Below are 23,069 nucleotides of genomic sequence, written 5' to 3'. Positions count from 1 at the left end.
GTTAAAAACATTCAACCACTCAAGAATGTTCTCCCACAGAATTAAGTCACAACTTATCTGCTTATCTGTTTACCCACCTTTAATTCCTGTCATGTACGCAACAATATAAGAACATAAGAACATAAGAACATAAGAAATAGGAGCAGGAGTAGGCCATCTGGCCCTTCGAGCCTGCCCCGCCATTCAATAAGATCATGGCTGATCTGTCGTGGCTCAGTTCCACTTTCCCGCCCTCTCCCCATAACCCTTAATCCCCTCTCTTATCAAAAACCCATCAACCCGCTTCTTAAAAATATTTAGCGAGGCAGCCTCCACCACTTCAACGGGCAGAGAATTCCAGAGATTCACCACCCTTTGAGTGAAGAAGTTCCTCCTCAACTCCGTTCTGAACCATCTTAGTCTTGAAAATTTCAAATTTGTTTGGAGAGTACTCCAGATTTGCGCTGTCATTTGTGTTAAGATGTGTTTCTTGATTTTACTCTTAACTAACCCATCATGTGGCATTGTTCTGGATTCCCCTAATGCAGGATATAGCTTCTATGCATCTGCCACATTAAACCCTTTTTATTCTTCTAAATATCTCAGTTCGATCACCATCAATCTTCTAAACTTAAGAAAAATCAAATCAAGCTTTAGCAACCTGTCCTCATAATTCAACACTTTAAACACAGACATTATTCTGGTGAATCAACACTATCAACTTCAAAAACAAGTGCATACAATATCAAGCTTACCCTGCAGTATTTCACCCAAAACCATCAGGATAGATACAGTACAGGGTTAGATGCAGAGTAGAGCTCCTTCTACATTTGCCCATCAAACACTTCCAGAGCAGATACAGCACAGGCAAGATGCAGAGTAAAACTCACTCTACACTGTCCCCATCAAACACTCCCAGGACAGGCACAGCACCGGTTAGATACAGAATAAAGCTCTCTCTACACTGTATCCAAACGTTCACAGGGAAGCTACATCACAAGTTGATTCCCTCTGGGCTGCTATATGATATACTGTCCTTAGCCCTGTGATCCGAGTGAGCTTTTAAATTAAAAGCTCATCTTCAAACAACATTTGTGATCTTTGGGAAAACTCTACATTTAGATAGTGATTGGCATAACATATAATTCAGTGAAATAAAATTCCACTCACGTGTTTGAAGCAGCTGACAGGTGCCCCAGTAAATTTATTGCTCCAAACATAATGACCCCAGTCAAAGCCTTCCACTGTGACTGCTGTAAAATTATTACATAAATGGTGAAAATGGTGACTGCAGCAACAGCCTCTCAGTTAACAATATCAGGCCAAGGTAACAATGGTACAGCATACACTAATAGGCTAGAAGCAGCACTGGTTTTCTCACACATTTAACTGATTCAAAGGTTGGGTTGTGCTTACATCAGTCACTTTAACGCAACATTGACTCTCAAATTGGTTTCGCAGGTAGAAGATCTGGTTAAGAAGGCAAATGGTGTAGTGACCTTCATCAATCAAGGAACTGAGTTTAGGAGTCAGGAGATAATGCTGCAGCTGTATATGACCCTGGAGTACTGTGTTCAGTTCTGGTCACCTCATTACAGGAAAGATGTGGAAGCCATTGAAAGGGTGCAGAGGAGATTTCCAAGGATGTTGCCTGGATTGGGCAGCATGCCTTATGAGGATAGGTTGAGAGAGCTTGGACTTCTTGGAGAGACGAAGGATGAGAGGTGACCTGGTTGTTTACTCAATTTGATGGCATCACTGTAACTCATGCTGGGAGGCCCCATGAAACTATGCCACAGTCAATTGTGAGTCAACCGTGTTAGAGTTCTTGCCACAAAAATTGCAAGATCTCTCAGCAAAGCCTCCTTCGAGATCAGCAGCAAGTAGCCTTGTTTTGCCACTGACAGTAAAATTCAGGCCATTAAAAAATGAATAGGAAAGGGAAAGATATATTGGCACAGGAGACTTGAAAAATATAATGAATTAGGAGTGATGTATAAACTGGATTGAACGATATATGGATAGAGTGGCACATAATTAAATGGGCTGCCTTAACCTGATGAAGTTATGCATGGCACAGTTACGTTCATGTCCATAATTGTATATCAGGGCCATTGGGTATCTTTAAGTCTTTTGCTAAATTCTCTCGGCATTTTCTCCTTAGAGAGTCGAAGGGTGAGAGGTGACCCAATAGAGGTGTATAAGATGTTGAGAGGTATTGATCGGGTGGATTCTCAAAGACTTTTTCCCAGGGCTGAAATGGCTGCCACAAGAGGACACAGGTTTAGGGTGCTGGGGAGTAGGTACAAAGGAGATGTCAGGGATAAGTTTTTCACTCAGAGGGTGGTGGGTGCATGGAATCGGCTGCCAGCAGATTCGATAGGGTCTTTTAAGAGACTTCTGGATGAGTACATGGGACTTAGTAAGATTGAGGATTATAGGTAAGCCTAGAAGGTAGAGATATGTTCGGCGCAACTTGTAAGCCGAAGGGCCTGTTTGTGCTGCAGTTTTTCTATGTTTTTAGCACACAGTTTGGCTATGGGTGTAGAAATCCTCAAGTTAGCCTAGCCAACCCATCCCCTCACCAGTCACGCATTTCCACCATAAGATCAGCAGCTCACAAACAGCAGCAAGTACTCTTGCTGGATATCTTCTGCTAATCCAGGTATCTCGAAGCCTATTGTGGTTCCTCCACTGCCACCGCAGAGATCAATCCTCCACTTGTGCTGAGAATCCAAACTTGGGATCACATTCGACTGAATGGTTCAGTCACAAAGGAAGCAACAGAATCTTTCAGGACTGTTCTCCTGCAATGGCAGGATACAGACAGCTGGAGCCCAGAAAAAAGAAACAGTACTGGGGCAAATGTTGTTCACAATTTAAATGAATGCTTTGAAATCAAAAATACAATTTTGTGGGGAAATTGGCTGGGAGATTACAGTCAATATTGAGTAGGACTGCAAGTAACAACAAGATATCAATTGGAAAATGAGTTTCAACGTAGATAATTGAGAGACAATACATTTTGAAACATATCACTTAGAAGCTGAGGATCAAACAATGTGAAGCAGCGAAGAGTTCAGGGAGTACAAATACACAAATCAGTAAAAGTAGAGGTGCAACTTATTAAGAAATTCAAAACAGCCAACCACTAGGCTTTGAAGGGGGACAGGATTGAAAAGTGGAGAAGTTATACAACATGAACCTCAGTCTGATCAAACGGAGTTCAATGTCCTACTCTGCTCAGCTCGTGATTTTCTAAAAAGGGCATTAATGGGCTGGAGACTACAAAATGTAGAAGTTTGCATCTCTAACTAATTTGTGTATTTGCACTCCCGGAACACTCTGCTTCTTCACATCATTTTGATTCTTATTTTCTATGTGTTTCAAAATGTAATATCTCACAATTATCTACATTTACAAAAACAATGCCAGAACTCGGGGGTTTTACCTATCAAACAGCTGGTTGTCTTTTCTCTTGAAGAAAGCAAGTTGAGAGATGACCTCAGAGATCTTTCTAATCATGAAAGGTTTTGATAGAATAGAAACAAAAATTTCCCACTTGTAGGAAAAAGCAAAAACTAGAGAAAAGCAATACCAGATAGTCACCAAGAAATCAAGTAGGGAATTTAAAACAAACTTCTTTACAATGGAATGGCCAGAACAAGAAACTTACTACCACACAAAGTAATTGAATATAGATTTAAGGGGAAGCTTGATAAATATTTGAGGGAAAAGGAAATAGAGGATTGTACTGATTGAACTAGATGAGGGTCAAGTGAAGCATGCACATAGCATGGAGTATTGGCCCAAACGATCATCTACTGTGTTATATACTCTATGCAACTCTATAAATAGATGCTGCCATTCAAAAGGATATGTAAATACAAAAGTGCCTCAACTTAATAAAGACTTACTCTATCTCAACACTCTGCCACCAAATTGTCTTGGTGACAGTGACAGGGAGAAGCGACATGTTTCTTGAATTGTGTTCATATATTAAAGGGGGAATTGAAAGTTTGTACCAGCCATGGAACTGAATAAGCCCAGGGAGGCATATTACCAACTGTTCATGCTAAGGAATCACCATTTCCGGTCACTCATTGTTACAAGATCAATTAGAACAAGGCAGAAAGGAGGGTCACAGGTTTAAAAACAATACCACAGATTTTAAATCTGACAGTACACTGTTAAGCTGTTAAAAAGACATAAATAAATGGAAAATATTCAAAAATTCAGCCAAGCTTTCCGAATGTGTTCAAACTGGCTTTCCTCCCTGACTAGCAGTTTTCAACATGATGCAAGGTATCAGAAATACGTCACCTGCTTTACTCTTGGGTTGATTCTGTTGTAGGCTTGCCTGGTACTGTGCATAGGCCGCTAATTTAGCCACCAAAGGTTGTTTCTGCAAAACCTTTGCCTTCTTTGTTGGAGGTTTTCCCTGTTGAAAGCAAAAATAAGAACATGCGACAGATAAATTACCTGTTCTAGCACTTAAAAATAAATACGCTTCTCCACCGCAACTATGAGCATATGTATTCCTCTGTATTAATAAACCTGAGAGTTGAGATCACACTGTCCAATATTAGCAAGCAACACCTTATGAAAGATTCCTTCGATTGCTATAAAACAAAAACATGGCCCATCACAATTCCAACATCTCTTCCAAAAAACATTAACTAAACATTGCATGGAGAGAAGAAATAATTTGGTTATACAGAAACTTAAATATTACTAAAAGAGAGATGTTGCCAAAGCCTTTTGCCTTGCGCTCATCAGCAGATATTCACAAGGGTATCAATTGTGAAGAGAATTATACTGCAGAAGTGCGCGCCAGTTGGCAAATGGGCTCTGGTGCATTCTGCATAGCAATGCCTCTACCAATCAGCACAGTTTTTCCATGCAGTTTAAATATTCAATTTTATATAAGTAATATGACAGCTTTAGTGAGAAGACATAGGGGCAGCACAGTGGCACACACTGGTGCCTCAGTGCCAGGAACCCAAATTCAATTCCGACCTTGGGTGACTGTGTGGAGTTTGTACGTGCTCCCTGCGTCCACATGGGTTTCCTCCAGGTGCTCTGGTATCCTCCCACAGACCAAAGATATGTGGGTTAGGTTGAATGGCGATGCTAAATTGCCCTTTAGTGTCAGGGGATTAGTAGGATAAGTAAATGGAGTTAAGAGGTTAGTGCCTGGGTAGGATTTTGTCAGCACAGGCTTGATGATCTGGATGGCCTCGTTCCGCACTGTAGGGATTCTATGAACTGTAATTATAGATACAGTTTATGAATGCCACTGAAAAGCTAAACCAATTGTTGAACTGCCTTAATGCCACTTATAAGGACGATGGCAGAAAATTTCAAGCCAGCCAATTGAGAGCCATCCAAGCTCAAAAATAGACTCTGTTGTCCACATATTTCTGCCAAGCCAGAAGTCTGGCTCTCATTCAAATGGAGAGCTGTTCAAGGAAGAGCTTTCATGTAACTGAACTCAAAGGGAAGCTGGGAGGGAAAGAGATTTGAGATGGTAGATGATGTGCAAGAGAAAGAAAATGGATCAATGTTGATTTTATATAGGATATTGAAACAGTACCTGAAGTCTGGCTAAAATGCTGGCTTTTTTTGAATTGGATGAGTAGCTTCTGGAGCAGGAAACACTGCAGAATCGTTTGGTCTTGGAATAAAATGCATCTCTCACTCCAACCATCCCACACATCTCACAGGTGGCTGAAGGCAGAAACAGAGAACAATCAAAAGCAATGACAAGAAACTTGACATACAATCAGTTGGTCACTGCTTCATCATTTAAGTGGAGCAATACCAAAGAACAAAGAAAATTACAGCAATGGAACAGGCCCTTCGGCCCTTCAGGACTGCACCGAGACCATGCTGCCCGACTTAACTTAAACCCCCTACTGTTCCGGGGACTATACCTCTCCATTCCCTTCCTATTCATGTATTTGTCAAGACGTCTCTTAAAGGTCACTATCGTATCTCCTTCCACGACTTCCCGGCACTCACTACTGTGTAAAAAATCTGCTTCTTAAATCTCCTTTAAACCTTGCCCCTCACACCTTCAACCTGTGCCCCCTAGGAATTGACTCCTCCACCCTGGGAGAAAGCTTCTGACTATCCACTCTGTCCATGCCTCTCATAATCTTGTAGACTTCTATCAGGTCGCCTCTCAACCTCTGTCGTTCCAGTGAGAACAAACCAAGTTTCTCCAACCTCTCCTTATAGCTAGTGCCCTCCATATCAGGCAACATCCTGCTAAATCTTTTCTGTACCCTCTCCAAAGCCTCCACATCCTTCTGGTACTGTGGCGACCAGAGTTGAACACTATATTGCAAATGCGGCCTAACTAAAGTTCTATAAAGCTGCAACATGACTTGCCAACATTTCAACTCAATGCCCCAGCCGATGAAGGCAAGCATGCCGTATGCCTTCTTGACTACCTTCTCCACCTGCATTGCCATTTTCAGTGACGTGCGTACCTGTACACCCAGATCCCTTTGCCTATCAATACTCTTAAGGGTTCTGCCATTTTCTGTATATTTCCTATCTGTATTCGACCTTCCAAAATGCATTACCTCACACTTGTCCAGATTAAGCTCCATCTGCCATCTCTCCATCCAGATCTCCAGCCGACGATATTCTTACAAACCACAAACAAATTGGACTTGGCTTCACCCTGGGTCACAGAACTTCCTTTTCTATTTGGGCCTAAGTCCATATCTTTCCCAGTCTAATTGAGGGAGAGCTTTCCCAATGCTGGTTGCAGAAGGCTCCATAGTGAGTAAGTTGGAGCAGCTTCAATCCAGCAACAAGCGGCCATGTGTTGACAGCACACATTCTGCTAACAGGCCAATCTTACTCAGATAAACCATAAGAATGGGAAAGAAGTGTTACTTTACAGTAAACTGTACTTTCCAAACCGATAACGCTTTTATATTGGTTGAATGCCAGATCTCTGTCCGTGGTTGTGTATTTTCTAGGCCAGGTGAAGCTAAAGATCAAGGTTTTCTGACCATGAGCCTTGGAAAACAACCAGCACCCCTACCTCACTACAGAAGGCCCACTTGTTGAACCTGGCAGCATCGCTAAGGCATTAAACCACTAACAAGAACTGCTCAGAAGAATTAGGCGCATAGTTGGAACGGCCCAATCCTTTGATAAGTAAACAAGTTATTTCCTCCCTCCTGCTAAAAAGGGGCAGTGCTTATTTTAAAACTAAATCTTGAAATTTTTTATTTACTATAATGGAAGATTTAAAATTCCACATCAAGTTGGATAATTTTACAGTAAAATCCTGTTATATATACACAACAAGAGCTGACCCAAGTGCTGTCAAAGGAAGGTAGCCTTTATTTTGTGTAGAAAGTTGGGAAGGTTCTGTACACCTGAGCCAGTTTACACGCACAAGTCTGCAACGTCACTAGCCTGTAATCACATTGTTACTTGATCATAAGATACAAATCAGCTGAATTCTCTGCAAATGACAGCGACAATGGAGCAAATAAAATTATTTCTCATCAGCTTTTAAGTGACTGGACCTTAGAGTTTCAACAAATTAAACGCGAATAACTAAGGGGCACCAGTACTCTGAAATCATAGAGCTTAGAACAGTACAGCACAGCACAGGCTCTTCAGCCCTCGATGTTGTGCCAAGCTATGTCCCAACCCAAGATCAAGCTATCCCACTCCCTATCATTCTGGTGTGTTCCACGTGCCTATCCAATAACTGCTTGGAAGTTCCTAAAGTGTCTGACTCCACTATTGCAGCAGGCAGTGCATTCCACACCCCAACCACACTCTGCGTAAAGAATCTACCTCCGACATCCCTCCTATATCTCCCACCATAAACCTCATAGTTATGCCTCTCTAGTAACAGCTACATCCACCCGAGGAAATAGTCTCTGAAGGTCCACTCTATCTATCCCCTTCATCATCTTATAAACTTCTATTAAGTCACCTCTCATTCTCCTTCGCTCTAAAGAGAAAAGCCCCAGCTCCCTCAACCTTTCCTCATAAGACCTATCCTCCAAACCAGGCAGCATCTTGGTAAATCTCCTCTGCACCCTCTCCAATGCTTCCACATGGGGAGAAAGTGGGAAAGTGGAACTGAGCCACTTCAGATCAGCCATGATCTTGCTGAATGGTGGGGCAGGCTCGAAGGGCTAGATGGCCTACTCCTGCTCCTATTTCTTATGTTCTTATATCCTTCTAATAGTGAGGTGACCAGAACTGAACACAATGTGGTCTCACCAAGGTCCTGTATAGTTGCAGCATAACCCCACAGCTCTTAAACTCAAACCCCCCTGCTAATAAACACTAACACACGATAAAAGCCTTCTTCCCGACTCTATCCATTTGCGTGGCAACCTTCAGAGATCTGTGGATATGAACCCCAAGATCTCTCTGTTCCTCCACATTCCTAAGAACCCTGCCGTTGACCCTGTAATCCGCATTCAAGTTTGTCCTACCAAAATGAATCAAATACAACCCAATTCTTTTCCCCCGCAACTGCTAACAGCTTCTAATATACTCAGGAATTTAACATCAGCAGCCTGGATACACCTCAAACAGATAGGACACAGCATAAAGCCCCTTCAAAACCAACCAATGTTTTTCAATCATTAATTCCGTTGTACCAACTATTTTTGCCCATTAACCCTCCTATGGTTTCCAAACAAGGAAAGCAAATAATGTAAAGTGTTGCATGATGTGGACCAGCATCCACAAAACAATTGGTTGAGACAACAGCACAACTGTTTCAGTTTGGATCCTTGCAGATGATTGGCACAATCGCTTCTGAATTTAGAAGAAAAAGACTCAGGTAATCAACTCAGCAATGCTGCTTTGCTTTTCCGCTGATGAAAACATAGCTCTCTCAGGCAGCCACAAAACATCAGCCCACCCACCCAAAGTCTGATCCCCATGAAATCAGCCCTCAATGTTTATTCATGTTTGCAAAAGTTTAAATTTAAAATTTACATCTTGTAAAATTACACTTTGCACATCAGATGTACAAGTTTTAAGCATCATTTCAAACATTATACAAGCTCAAAAGGTATCCCAAGTTTTCTCATTCAAATCTTTGTACCCATGAGATCCCAAGTGGTCCAATAGGGACACTCCCAAAACTTGCTGTGTGTGAGGTCACCAAGGCATGCTGATCAAACAGCTGAATTGCACAGAGAGTTAATGTTCTCTCAGGAAGTCAGAAAGCTTTTTTTAAATGAGATATTTAGCAAATCTTGCCTCATTCATTCATTTTGATTAGACACACATCATAGATTTTTTTTACAAAGGAAATGACCCACTGATATCAAACAGTACAATGTGGAGTTCCCGGCGTTGGACTGGGGTAGGCACAGTAAGTCATCTCACAACACCAGGTTAAAAGTCCAACTATTTTTTTTGTAACACCAAATCAACCTGTTGGATTTTAACCTGGTGTTATGAGACAACTTACTATATCAATCAGTATAGCTTTGGGTGGTATTTGGAAATCTAGGCAAAACAGTCAAAAATTAGGTAACTGGGTAATACTGTTTATTTGGACTAAGCACCCCATAAAAGGTGAATGGAAAGAGATTGGTCCAACCATGTTTTATAAAGTGAACACCAATTTACTTCTTTGTATATCTCGTAATAAGAAAGACTAATTGTATACACAAGATGTCACTGACTGACCCATTCCAGATTTGCCATCTGGATACGTGTAGACCTGTCCATTGGTTTTGATAAGTGGAAGACTGGCTGGCATGGAGGTAACTTCCTCTTCGCTCTCATCAGAGCTCGAGCTGCTGCTGCTATCCTCGCTGCAGCTGTCATAGCCGTCAAACATTCCAAATGAGTCCCTCCTCTTCCTCTCTGATCGTGGGGAATGCTCAGTCTGCAAATAAATAACAAAACATTAGACATCACATGTCCGAAAGCAAAAATGTTTTTCTGCACTCCTTGCTTGGGTGCTTTATGTATCAAGACTGAATGACTTGCTCCCAACTTGGCTAACCTTAAGCAAACCAACCATATAGAAGCTGTTGAGTGCACCTAGAACATTACAGCCTTACATTTTTCCTGTCTACTCAGCAAATCCCCACAAGTGCACAGTAGGAAGGTATCAGCATGTACGTAGACTCTGGTTGTGCATTAGGGCAGTAGGAAGTCACAAATCCACCAGATCGAAGAGTGCCCAGTTTACATTGCTAAGAAACAGCAGGCCATTGCAGGCACACTTCCAAACAAGTAATATTCATACAAAACTCTAGGGAAACAGCCTAACAATGAGGAGCAGAGCTGATGAAATACTACCTACACACATACATCCAGTTTAAAAATGTATAATCACCAATAACCTTTCACAGTTCATTACTCGGCGCAAAATACTGAGATTACAATCTATAAATTCTGTCCATTTTGTTTCTCAATGGAATTCTCTGCTCAGTGGTTGGTCATACACTTCTGAACGTACAAAACCCCATTTAATTACAGAACCAAAGGGACAGAAGCCATGCAATTGCCAATCAGAACTTGATAAAAGACAGAATCTCTGGGGACTTGTTAGTCCAGGAGTTCCCCAGCATGTGAGCCATCCCAAGCAGGAATTAATTTGATCTGTCACATGTATGGGGATTCATCAAAAAATACTGTTTCTTGCACGCTATACAGACAAAGCATACAGTTCACAGAGTACATAGGGAAGAAAAGGGTGCAAAATGTAGCGTTACAGTCATAGCTACGGTGTAGAGAGAGAGATCAACTTAACATAAGGCAGATCCATTCAAAAGTCTGATGGCAGCAGGGAAGAAGCTATTCTTCGAGTCAGTTGATACATGACCTCAGACTTTAGGACCATTTTCCTGATGGAAGAGACTATGTCCAGGATGCATGGGGTCCTTGATTATGCTGGCTGCTTTTCCGAGGCAGGAGTGTGTACAAAGTCAATGGATAGGTAGTTTCTTGTGGCCTTGATCAGAGCAGGAGCCATAAAAAGCATGAAAGCATCCCTTCCAAATGTTTCTATGGTGCATCTGTAAAAGTTGGGGAAAGTTGCTGCAGACATGCCGATTTTCCTTAGCCTCCTGAGAAAGCAGAAGCATTGGTGAGCTTTCTTAACTCTAACATCGCTGTGGAGGGACTAGGACAGGTTGTTGGTGACCTAGACAATAATTCACTAGCTTCTTTATCTCTCTCCTGTACTCTGTCCCATCATTGTCTGGGATCCAACCCACTATACAGTGTCATCAGCAAATTTGTAAATCAAGTTGAAGGGGAATTTGGCCACACAAATGTATAAGGAGGCTGAGGACAGAGACTTGTGGGGCACCAGCGTTGAGGATTATCGTGGAGGTGGTGTTGTTGCCTATTCTTACTGATTGTGGTCTGTGGGTCCAGTAGTCTAGAGCCCCACGCCACAGAGTTCAGAGGTAAATTTTATTGGAATAATGGTGTTGAAGACTGAGTTACAGTTAATAAATAGAAGTCTGACATAAGTGTTCCAGGGTTGATTGGAGGTGTCTACTCTGGACCTGGTGCAGTGATGGATGAACTGTAGTTAATCCAGGCTATCTGGGAGGCAAGGGTTGATCCGTGCCAAGACTAACTTTTTGAAGCACTTCATAATAATGGATGTCAGAACAACCAGGTGATAATCATTAAGGCACGCTGCCTGGCTTTTTTTTTGGTACAGGGAGGATGTTCATCTTCTTAAAGCAGGTAGGGACCTCAGATCAATGTAAGGAGATGTTAAAGATGTTTGCAAATACTTCTGCCAGCTAGCCCACACAAGACCTGAATGCTTATCCGAGTATCCCATCCGAGTCACTTTCCATGGGTTGACTTTCAAGAAGACCGATCTGACGTCTGCCGATCTCAGATCATATTAGGGGCTCAAATCAAGACCATACGACATAGGAGCAGCATCAGACGACTCGGCCATCATATCTAATCTGCCATTCAATGAGATCATGACTGATCTAATGATAATCTGCCATTTCACTTTCATCTTATTCCTATAACCTTTGGTTCCCTGACTCATTAAAAATCTGTCTATCGCAGCCCTCGAACATACTTCATGACCCAGCCTCTAGAGTCCTCGCTGGTAAAGAATTCCAAAGATTCACTACACTCAGAAGAAATTCCTCCTCATCTCAGTTTTAAATGACAACCCCTTACTGAGGTTACGTTCTTTGATCCTGGACTCTCCCACAAAAGGAAAGCAACTTCTCAGCATTTACCCTGTCAAGCCTCTAGAGAATTCTATATGACTCAATAAAATCACCTTTCATTCTTCTAAACTCCAGTGAGTGCACACCCAATCTGCTCAACCTCTCCTCACAAGAAAACCCCTCACTGCCCAAGATCAACCTACTGAAGCTTCTCTGGACTGCCTCCAATACCAGAGAGTCAGTTAGTTGGACAGTTAGTTTGTGATGCAGAACGAAGCCAACAGCTCAATTCCTGTATCAGCTGAGGTTATTCATGAAGCCCTGCCTTCTCGACCTCACCCATTGCCTAAGGTGAGGTGATCCTCAGGTTAAAATCACCACCCTCAAAAGGGCAGAGCAGCCTACGCTCATCAAGGACTTTGGCACCTTTCCCTTTCCTTCCATAAGGGGACTAAAATGTACACAACATTCTAGGTCTGGTCTAACTTGTGCCTTGTATAGTTTTAGAAAGACTTTCCAATTTTTATATGACATTCTCTTTTGAAAAAGGCCAACATTCCATTTGCCTACCTGTTACTTGAACTTGCGTGCTAGCTTGTGATTCATGCATAGGGCCCCCCTAAATCCCTCATTGCTGCAGCTTTCTGCAGTTTTTCTTCATTTAGAAAACATTCAGCTCCTTTGTTCTTCCTACCAAAGTGTATAGTTTCACATTTTCCTGCATTATATTCTATCTGCCAAGTTTTTGCCCGCTCATTTAACCTGCCTAGATCGATCAGTAGACTCGTGTGACATCCTCACACTCGTCATCCACCTATGTTTGTATCATCCGCAAATTTGGCAATGAAAGTCCTCCAGCTTGCCAAGACCACTTCACATTTTAAAAGCCACCCAACAGATATGAGAAACTGGAGTGCATATTTTAGAGCTTCGTCACAAAGTACAATCAGCTTGTCGAGCTCAAAATGCCAGGGAAAGCTCCAGTCATCCCCATCACAGTATCAAACTATCCCAGTGCATTCCCTTCCCTACCAGAGGGCATTCAGATATAAATGCCTGATCTCTGAACTTACCTTTCACTAATTTGTAACTCTTGCCATCCAGTTTAATTTAAAATCACCCATCATTACTTCCATCAAATCTCCATTCAGGGTGAAACAGTCCCAGTTTTTCTAGTCTTAACTTCATGATGCAGTTACCCAGACCAATTCTTCACTGAAGATCCATGGCTGGAAGTTAGTTATCTATATACTGGCAACCAGAACTACATGCAAGACTGAAGGGGTGGCCCTGAATAAAGAAGTTTAATTTTCTTTTCTGAATAGTTTTTCCTGACATTGTCAAATTCTGTTGGTGTTCATTTCACCCTCACAAACATCAATCAAATGCTCATGATACATGAGAAAAATTCAGCAAAAACCTGCAGGCTACTCAATCACCAAGCACTCGTACTCTCAAAAATCAAATATGCATTTCTGTACTAAACATTATGCAATCAAATGCTGGATCCTTTTTCCAACTCCCAAAATTATTGGTAGCAGATACACCCATGGTCAACTAATGCAGCATCAAGTTGGCACCTCACTGATTTTGTGGTTTGGTCTCATGTCACCCTCCACCTGAGCCAAAGTGAGTCAAGAATCTAAAAATTCACAGGTTTTGTACTTGCTCAAGAAAACAAATCCCACATATTAACCTGGGCTGCACTGTCTCATGATATTCCTATGAGATCTGCTCAATGAGTGATATCAGTGCCTAATAGAGCAGTTACCAAAGAACAAAATAGATAAGTATCTACTGCCTATTGCAATATAAATGCAATCAACAGAATTAAACTGACTAAATGGGAAAAAAATGATTTGATAGAGTGGTTATGGTACTGAACTAGCAATCCAGAGATTGAGAGTCGAGGTCCCACCAGAGCACATTCTGAAATAATCTGGTAATTTATAGACTTACACTAGGGGAAAATAGAACAAGCATCAAAACTGCTCCTTGTAAAAACTCACCTGCCTTCCAGGGCAGGGAAGCAGATCACTTTACCTTAATTCTCAATCCCACAGCAGCATGGGCATCCATCAATGATCAATAAATGAAACATTGCCTACATTCAAGAACAAGTGGAACCCGCATACAAAAAAACTAGCAGACTGCATTAATCTGGCATCAGCTGCAAATCTGTGCTCTTGAATACAATTCAGGAGCAGTAGGAGTCCCAGAAGATTTGTTCCACATCAGTCCTGTTATTAGTACCTGCTGCTGATTCCTCTCCTTCACTCAATTTCTTATTCACTTTAAAATTTTACCAAGGATACCCATTGCACATCAAACAAGAATGATCCCCATCATAAACAAGGTGGGCTGTAGTGAAAGAGTTGTAGTGTCTAGAAAGGAATAAGTTAAGAGGCATTGAGACACATAAAAGCATCAATCACCACAGATGATATGAACCTATAATATTACTGTCAGGTTAGTCAGGCTAATAGAAACAATAGAACAACCTGAGAATATTCTGCTGAGAATATTGCTGAGAATATGATCTGGTAGATCATTCCAAACATTTTTATGTTTGGAATGATCTACCAGATATGGCATTGGAACCTGGTGTCTGTGAAGTTAACACAGTTGGACTCGTTTTGTCAATGACTCTTTCTTCATTCCTTATTTTTGCCTGCTTTCTCTCAAACATTTCTATTTCTTTGAGCAGGCTGCACACTGTGCTGTGAAATAGGTTTGCAGCACAAACAATCAATTTGGCTGTTTTTGAGCAATGTGACAAGGGAGTTCAAATCAGTCTCACTCAGAAAAAGAAAGCTTTTGTCTCTGCTGACCATTCACTGAATTTGCTCTCACATCAAAACCATTCCAAGGCCAAGGGCACAAACACAGCTTGAGGCCAAAGGTACCTGAACACACTGAAGCTTGAGGGAATATGGATGGAAAAGCAGAAGGAAAAACAGCAAGGAGCGAAAGCCACACATTTCACAAAGAGGAACCACTCAAGTTATTTCAGCTTTGTGTCATTCACCTCCCAACTGCCAGACACCTGTCAAGGCACAAGAACAAAATACCTGCCCTAACAGTTAATAGACAATTGGACAGACATTTTTTCCACCAAAAGTGTCAGCATACCAAACTTCTATTACAAGAATCAAAACCTTCAGAGTCATTAACAGGTAAAAATCAACGAGCATTTAATCAAGAAAACGTACTTTCATTCACTTGCAGAATTACTTACAAAACCAGAAGCTAGAAAACCTAAATCCTTCATTCCTGAGCATATAAAGAAGTTGTTAGCACAAAGGTGCTAACCTAAACAGATTAATGCTCTCCTGTTGATCACACATTAGGACAAGATGGCTAAGGCAAGAGAGAAAAAAGATTTTGCTCAGAGTGCAACTCCAGTTCAGATTCACAAATCAGAACGACATGCTAATTTGGTGCATTGACCCAAACAGACACCAGAGTGTGGCGACTAGGGGAATTTCATAGTAACTTCTCTGTAGTGTTAATGTAAGCCTTACTTGTGACTAATAAACAAACAAACTTAACACGCAGGATAACCTTCTCCATAGCACAAAACAATTGGATAACTGATATTTAACCATCAGTAAAACTGCTCCCAAGAACCAATCCATCCACAAAAATGCTTAGTAACACATTCTTGCTCTCTACAACCTGTGCATTGCACACATCCAAAAAAATTTACAAACTGAAGAGGATCATTTCAATTCAAATTGACGCGTAGATAAATTTATTTTCAGGACTCACTTGAACTGTAAACCATTGATCAGGGCTGCAAAAATATAATAGCTGCTATAACTCCATTACAACTGGCCTGCCTTGATCATAAACATCTGTTTTAATATTTAACTCTAAACTCAACGGAAGAGAAGTCACACCACACAGACTTCATATATTACTGGATATATACATACCAAATACCGTTCTTATAGGACAGACAAGTTACCATATTTATTTTCAATGTGGCACATTAATTAGCACTGCTGCCTCACAGCGCCAGGGACCCGGGTTGGGTCACTGTCTGTGCAGAGTCTGCATATTCTCCCCATGCTTGTGTGCGTTCCTCTCAGTCTGAAAGATGTACGGTTCTGTGCATTGGACATACTCATTCCTCCCTTAGTGTACCCAAACAGGTGGAGTGTGATGACTAGGGGGTTTTCATTGTAGTGTTAATGTAAACTTACCTGTGACTAATTAATTAACTTATTTAATTTCTTGCCCAATCAATTCTGAAATTTTGAAAAACTGTATACTAGGTGATGCAATTTGGTAGATTGAACCAGGGCAGGACTTATCAGTTAATGGTAGGGTGTTGAGGAGAGTTACAGAACAAAGAGATCTAGGGGTACATGTTCATAGCCCCTTTAAAGTGGAGTCATAGGTGGACAGAGTGGTGAAGAAAGCATTCGGCATGCTTGGTTTCATTGGTCAAAACGCTGAATACAGGAGTTGGGACATCTTGTTGAAGTTGTACAAAACATTGTTAACGCCACACTTGGAATACTGTGTGCAATTCTGGTCACCTTAATATGGAAAGGATATTATGAAACTAGAAAGAGTGCAGAAAAGATTTATTAGAATGCTACCAGGACTTGATGGTTTGAGTTATGAGGAGAGGCTCGATAGACTGGGACCTTTTTCCTCTGGAGCGTAGGAGGCTGAGGGGTGATCTTAGAAATCTATAAAATAATGAGAGGCATAGATAAGCTAGATAATCAATATCTTTTCCCAAAGGTAGGAGGGTCTAAAATTAGAAGGCATAGGTTTAAGATGAGATGGGACAATACAGAAGTGTCCAGGGGGGAAATTTTTTCACAGAGGGTGGTGAGTGTCTGGAGCAAGTTGCTGGAGATAGTCATAGAGGCGTGTACAATTTTGTCTTTTAAAAAGCATTTAGATAGTTACACTGGTACAATGGGTATATAGGGATATGGGCCAAATGCAGGCAATTAGGATTAGCTTAGGGGTTTTAAAAGAGGGGCAGCATAGACAAGTTGGGCCAAAGAGCCTGTTTCCATGCTATAAACCTCTATGCTCTATGACTGAATCACAGCATAATGTATGAAGCTGAAATGAAGATTCAATTTGTTCAGTGAATACAATGGCAAGCAGCCTGCTCCCAAGATTCCATAAATGCTGAGCTGCAGTAAATTAATTAAAAAGTGGCACAACCACAGCCCCCAACAGCTTCAACTTATCTTTTTGTATGGTGCCTTTGACATAATAAAACATCTCAAGGCATTTCACAGGAGCACCAAAGGGAGATATGTCAGGTAACCAACTCTTGGAAAGGAGGAGGAGGTTTTTAAATAAGTATCCTAAAGAAGAAAAGTGAGGTATAAAAGGAGAGAATTCTAAAACTTAGTGCCAAGGCAAAGAAAGCATGACCACCGTTAGTGAAGCAATTAAAATTGGGGATGTGCAAGAATCCAGAATTAGAAATCTGATTGTTGCAGGGCCGAGGGGATTCGAGAAAGGTGAAGCCACGGAGGAATTTAAAAAGAATGAAAATTTTAAAATCAAGGCATTGCTGGATCAGGAGCCAGTGTAGATCACTAAGCAGAAACAATGGAGAAGAAACAGACAAGTTTTGGACCATCTCAACTTTACAGGACAATATAATGGGAGGCCAGCCAGGAGCTTTGGAACACTTAAGTAGAGGGTGAGTTTTAGCAGTAGTTGAGACAGGATGGGTGAAGTTGTACAACATTATGGAGATGAACAAAATCAGCTAACATAAGGATGCAAGGGCAAGTTGGATGCTCAGCAGCTTAGAAGAGAAAAGATTACTGACCAGAAAACACAACACTCTCTCCACAGGTGCTGCATCATAGCATTTCATATTTATTATTCTTCAACAGAGGAAGTGATGTAAAAATATACACCAATATCATTGCCAAAGCACATTCTACACGTCTTTTCTATGATTCTACAGCTCAGTGACACTAACTATAGTTCCTTTTTAAATTAAGAAAAACGAAGACTGATTGCCCATGGTTTTCGTAAGCAGTGCCATATATACTTACAAGAATCTGGTCACTAAAAGAATGTATTTGCAGAAGGAAGGTAGGAATGGAGCTTTACATAACTCTTTATCTTTCAAAGGTTTTTAACTGTTCTCAGGAATGTGAAAAACATAGACAAAACTACATATATTGCCCAGCCTTGCTGGGGTAGTAGCCAGCCTTCTTTGTGAATTGCTGTAATCCTTGTGCTCATGTTGTACCAACAATTCCAGGATCATAAACTCACTGACAAATAAGGAAAAGCCGGAAATGGGCAAGTTGGGATTCTTTTCGTTGGAGAGTCAGAGAATGAGGGGAGATCTCATAGAGGTTTACAAGATTATGACAGGCTTGGACAGCAGATAATCAGTCTTTTTTCCAGGGTCAAAGGGTCAATTACTTGGCGGCAGAGATTGAAAGCGGGAGGGGGAAGTTTGAGGTGTAAGGAGCAAATTTTCACAGAGGACGATGAATGCCTGGAATGTGCTGCCAGAGGTGGTGAAAGCAAATTCTATAACAATGTTCAAATGGCATCTGGATAGATACAGGAATAGGCAGGGGATAAAAGAATATGGAGCATGTGGAGGCAAGAATATATTAGATTAGAGACACATCTGTGTCAGCACAGGCTTGGGGGCTGAAGAACCTGTTCCTGTGCTGAACTGTTCTTTATACATGATTTAGCAAACAATAGCTCTCATTCCCATGATTTTGCTGTTCTTGGTTGATGCTTGGATTCAGAAGCTGGGTGTGCAGTAGTAATCTCGCTGCAGCATTTCCTGTAGATAAGTATGGCAGAGTGGTTGACACTGCTGCTTCACAGCGCCAGAGACCCAGGTTCAATTCCTGGCATGGATCACCGTGTGGAATCTGCACTTTCTACCTGCGTCTGCGTGGGTTTCCTCCAGGTGCTCCGGTTTCCTGCCACTGTCCGAAAAACATGCTGGTGAGGTGCATTGGCTATGCTAAAATTCTTCCTCGGTGTACCCGAAGTGACGAAAGGGATTTTCACAGTAACTTCATTGCAGTGTTCACGTGAGCCTACTTGTGACACTAATAAATAAATTTTAAACTTTAACTTTAAATGGAAATAGCGGCCTGCGGTCCATGCTGTAAATTCTATGAAATGCAGCCACCCTGTGCCAGTGCTGGAGGGATTGGATATTCAAGTTCAATGTTGAGGACTTTAAAATAAACCGCTGTCCTCAATTGTGTAGTACAGTTTCAGGCAAGGGACAATATTCCAAGATGCTCCTGACCTAAGCTTCACAAAGATTTGATTTATTATTTCTTGTGTGCTTTACAGACAAAGCATACCGTTCATAGCGAAGGAAAGGAGGGTGCAGAATATAGTGTTGCGGTTATAGCTGGGATGTAGAAAACGTTCAACTTAATGCAAGGTAGGTCCATTCAAAAGTCTGATGGCAGCAGAGAAGAAGCTGCTCGAGTCGGTTGGTACATGTCTTCAGACTTTTGTACCTTTTCCTCGACAGGTGGTAATGGAAGAGAGAACGTCCAGGGTGCGTGGTGTCCTTAATGAGACTGGCTGCCTTTTCGAGACAATGGGAAGCGTAAACAGTGTCAAAAGATGGGAGGCTGGTTTGCATGATGGAGCGGGCTTTGTTCACAGCCCTTTGTCGTTCTTTGCGGACTTGGACAGGGCAGGAGCCATACCAAGCTGTGATACAGCCCAGAAGAATGCTTTCTATGGTGCATCTGTAAAATATGGTGCGAGTCCTAGTGAACATGTCAAATTCCCTTAGTCTCCTGAGAAATTAGAGGTGTGTGGTGGGCTTTCATAACAATAGTGTTGGCATGGGGGGAACCAGGACAGGTTGTTGGTGATCTGACACATAAAAGCTTGAAGCTCTCGACCCTTTGTACTTCGTCCCCATTGATGTAGGCAGGGGCATGTTCCTCACTATGGTTCTTGATGTCGATGGTTATTTCTTTTGTCTTGTTGACATTGAGAAAGAGATTATTGTCATTACACCAATTCACCAGCTTCTCTTTCCTATACTCCATCTCGTCATTGTTTGAGCTCCACTCACTACTGTGGTGTCATCAGCGAAATTGAAAATTGAGTTGGAGGGGAATTTGGCCACACAGTCATAGGTCTTTGGGTACAGTAAATTGGCTGGGAACACCAATGGTGGGGCCTTGTGGGGCACCAATGTTGAATTTGATCGTGATTGTTGTCTATTCTTATTGATTGGGGTCTGTGGGTTAGGAAGTTCAGGATCCAGTCACACAGGAGGAGCCAAGCCCTAGCTTCTCCAAATGAACTAAAGTTCATATTTTCTGGCACTAATCTTGCGAATCTTTTCAGCACCCTCTCTATTGTTGTCACATTCTTCCCAAATTCTTCCTGTGGTGCCCAGAATTGAAAACACTGCCTCAATTAAGGCTGAACCAGTGTTACATTTATACAAAAGTAAACATTATTTCCTTGCTTTTGTATACTCTGCCCTATTTATAAAGCCCAGAACCTTATATCCTTTATGAATCACTTTCTCAAATAGTCCTTCAACGAATTATGCACACATACTCCAGGCCTGGAGCAGCACAGTGGTTAGCGCTGCTGCCTCACAGTGCCAGGGATCTTGAGGTTCCCAATCCCCGGCTTGGGTCACTGTCCATGTAAACTTTGCATGTTCTCCCTATGCCTGCATGGGTTCCTCTGGGTGCTCCGGTTTCTTCCCACAGTCCAAAAGGCGTGCAGGTTAGGGGCATTAGCCATGCTAAATCCTCCCTCAATGTACCAGAACAGGCGCCGGAGTGCGACGACGACTGTGTGAAAACAGTAACTTCGTTGCAGTGTCAATGTCAGCCTATTTGTAACACTAATGAAGAATATAATTTATAATTCCTAACACCGCTATCAAATTATCCCTGCTCCAGTGTTTATAGATTCCGTTTACTTTTCTGAATAACGGAAGCAGCAATCCCCAGCCACACTGGACCCAGCTTACATAAAAACACAAGATAAGGAGACAAAGAGGGACAAGGAGGAGGAAGGGGGGAGGGAAAGAGGCCGGGGGAAAGCCAGGAGAGACCCACTGGAGCGCCGTTGAGCTCCCTGCCTCTTTCCCCGGGCTGGAGGCCGGCCTGCCAGTCGTTGCAGAGGCGGCCGCTGAGCCCGAGTTTACTCTAGGCCTAGGCGGCGGAGAGAGAGGAACCAGAAGCTGCAAGCACAACCTGGGCCTCGCCTCAGCTCCCGGAGACAGGGACAAGGGACGGGGAAAGTGCAGCTCCCCACAGCCGGCTGTGGGCCAGCCCCCTCCAGCACTCACTCGATTCCCAGGGAAGCCTGAGGCCTGGGAACCATCACAACAAAGAAGCCCCAACCTCAGTCCCCTCCCCCTCGGGCCGCACTCACCAGGTCGCGAGTATTGTCCATCAGGCCACGGCCCCGCGCTGCTGGCTCCGGCCCCGCCGCTCTCCCGGCTCCGCGCTGCTGCCCCCGGCCCCGCTCCGCTCCGCTCCCCCGCTGCTCGCGCTCCCTCCGGTTTTTTTTCAAAACTCCGCTGCGGAATATCAACAAAATTAGCATATCGGTCTGCCCAGTGCGCCTGCGCGCACCTGGTCCCGCCTCCTCTGCCAAGTCACGTGGCCCCGGGGGCTTTAACTGGAGGAAGGTCACCCCGCATGCGCAGTCAGCACTCTCACTTTCAGCCACAGGAACTGGCCATTCAGCCCATCACACTTTGTAGCTCATATGTAGACTTGAAAATTTCAAGTTTTTTTTTACAGATTAAAAGGGTATCTTTCTTTAGTCTACTCATCAGTATCGCACGTAGGCTTACATTAAAGTAGTAATCCAAAAGGCAAGGTTCCATCTTCTTAAATTAATAAACAAACTTTAAACATTTAATATGACAAGTAAGTTTATATTAACACTGCAATGGTTTATTTGAATTTTTTATGAATAAAGTATATCTTTGGAAAAAAAAACATTACAATGAAGTTACTGTGAAAATCCCCTAGTCACCACACTCCGGTGCCTGTTTGGGTACAGAGGGAGAATGTAACATGGTCAATGCACTGAACCAGCACATCTTTTGGACTGCAGGAGGAAACCTGAGCGTGCAGAGAAAATCCACGTCGACTTGGGGAAAGCATGCAGACTACACCCAGATAGTCATCCAAGCCAGGAATCGAACGCAGGTTCCTGGTGCTATGAGGCAGCAGTGCTAACCACTGTGCCACCCATTATCATTTAAATCAGTGAGGTCCAAACTCCCACCACCCTCTGAGTGAAAAGATTTCCATTTCAATACCCTTTTAACCTGCTTCTTTTTTTAAAAAAATAACATTTTTTGCCCCATGGTCATGGACCCTTCAGATAAAGGGAAAAAAGTATTCGGAAACACTACCTAGATCCTTCTCACTTTTATACTCTTCAATTAGATCTTTTCTCAGCCTTCACTGTTCCAAAAGGTCAAGATAACAAGTCACATGACAGCAGATTATAGTCCCACCTCTCTCCATGTCACCTGACAAAGGAGCAGCACCCTGAAAGCTGGTATATTCAAATAAACCTGTTGGACTATGACCTGCTGTCATGTGAGCTCTCATCTTATCCAACCCAGTCCAACACTGGCATCTCCATATCATATTCCAAGAAAAAAACTTGAGCCTACCCAATCTCATCTGCAACACTTCTGAACATTTGTACTCACTTCGTCCATTATGAGCCACCCAAGTCAACATTTATAATGGAAACTATGTAAATTTATTACATGGTAATTATGTCTTCCCACCAGTGGGAGCAGCTGCTCCAAGGTCCCAGAAACATCAATGTGGCATATCACCAGTTCAGTACTAAATATTGACCAAAACACCAGCTCTTCCCTCAATTGTGTCCTGGAATCTTTTTACACCC

General features: G+C 42.3%; 1 protein-coding gene across 1 annotated transcript in view; it reads right to left on the bottom strand.

Annotated features, from left to right (window-relative positions):
* mbtd1 (mbt domain containing 1) overlaps positions 1-21,613 on the bottom strand; it is a 71,365-nt gene extending 49,752 nt beyond the window's left edge. The window contains exons 1-5 of the mRNA XM_080209270.1: positions 21,564-21,613; positions 9,679-9,880; positions 5,576-5,709; positions 4,303-4,420; positions 1,150-1,232 (exon numbers count right to left, since the gene is read on the bottom strand). Of these exons, the coding sequence (XP_080065396.1) occupies positions 1,150-1,232; positions 4,303-4,420; positions 5,576-5,709; positions 9,679-9,880; positions 21,564-21,584 (558 nt within the window). The 5' untranslated portion in view covers positions 21,585-21,613. The remainder of the gene's footprint in view (positions 1-1,149; positions 1,233-4,302; positions 4,421-5,575; positions 5,710-9,678; positions 9,881-21,563) is intronic.
* Between the last annotated feature and the right edge of the window lie 1,456 nt (positions 21,614-23,069).

The sequence above is a fragment of the Carcharhinus amblyrhynchos genome, chromosome 21 (genome assembly GCF_965287045.1).
Source record: "Carcharhinus amblyrhynchos chromosome 21, sCarAmb.v2.hapA, whole genome shotgun sequence".
Taxonomy (NCBI): domain Eukaryota; kingdom Metazoa; phylum Chordata; class Chondrichthyes; order Carcharhiniformes; family Carcharhinidae; genus Carcharhinus; species Carcharhinus amblyrhynchos.
This window is presented reverse-complemented; position numbering and strand designations above follow the sequence as displayed.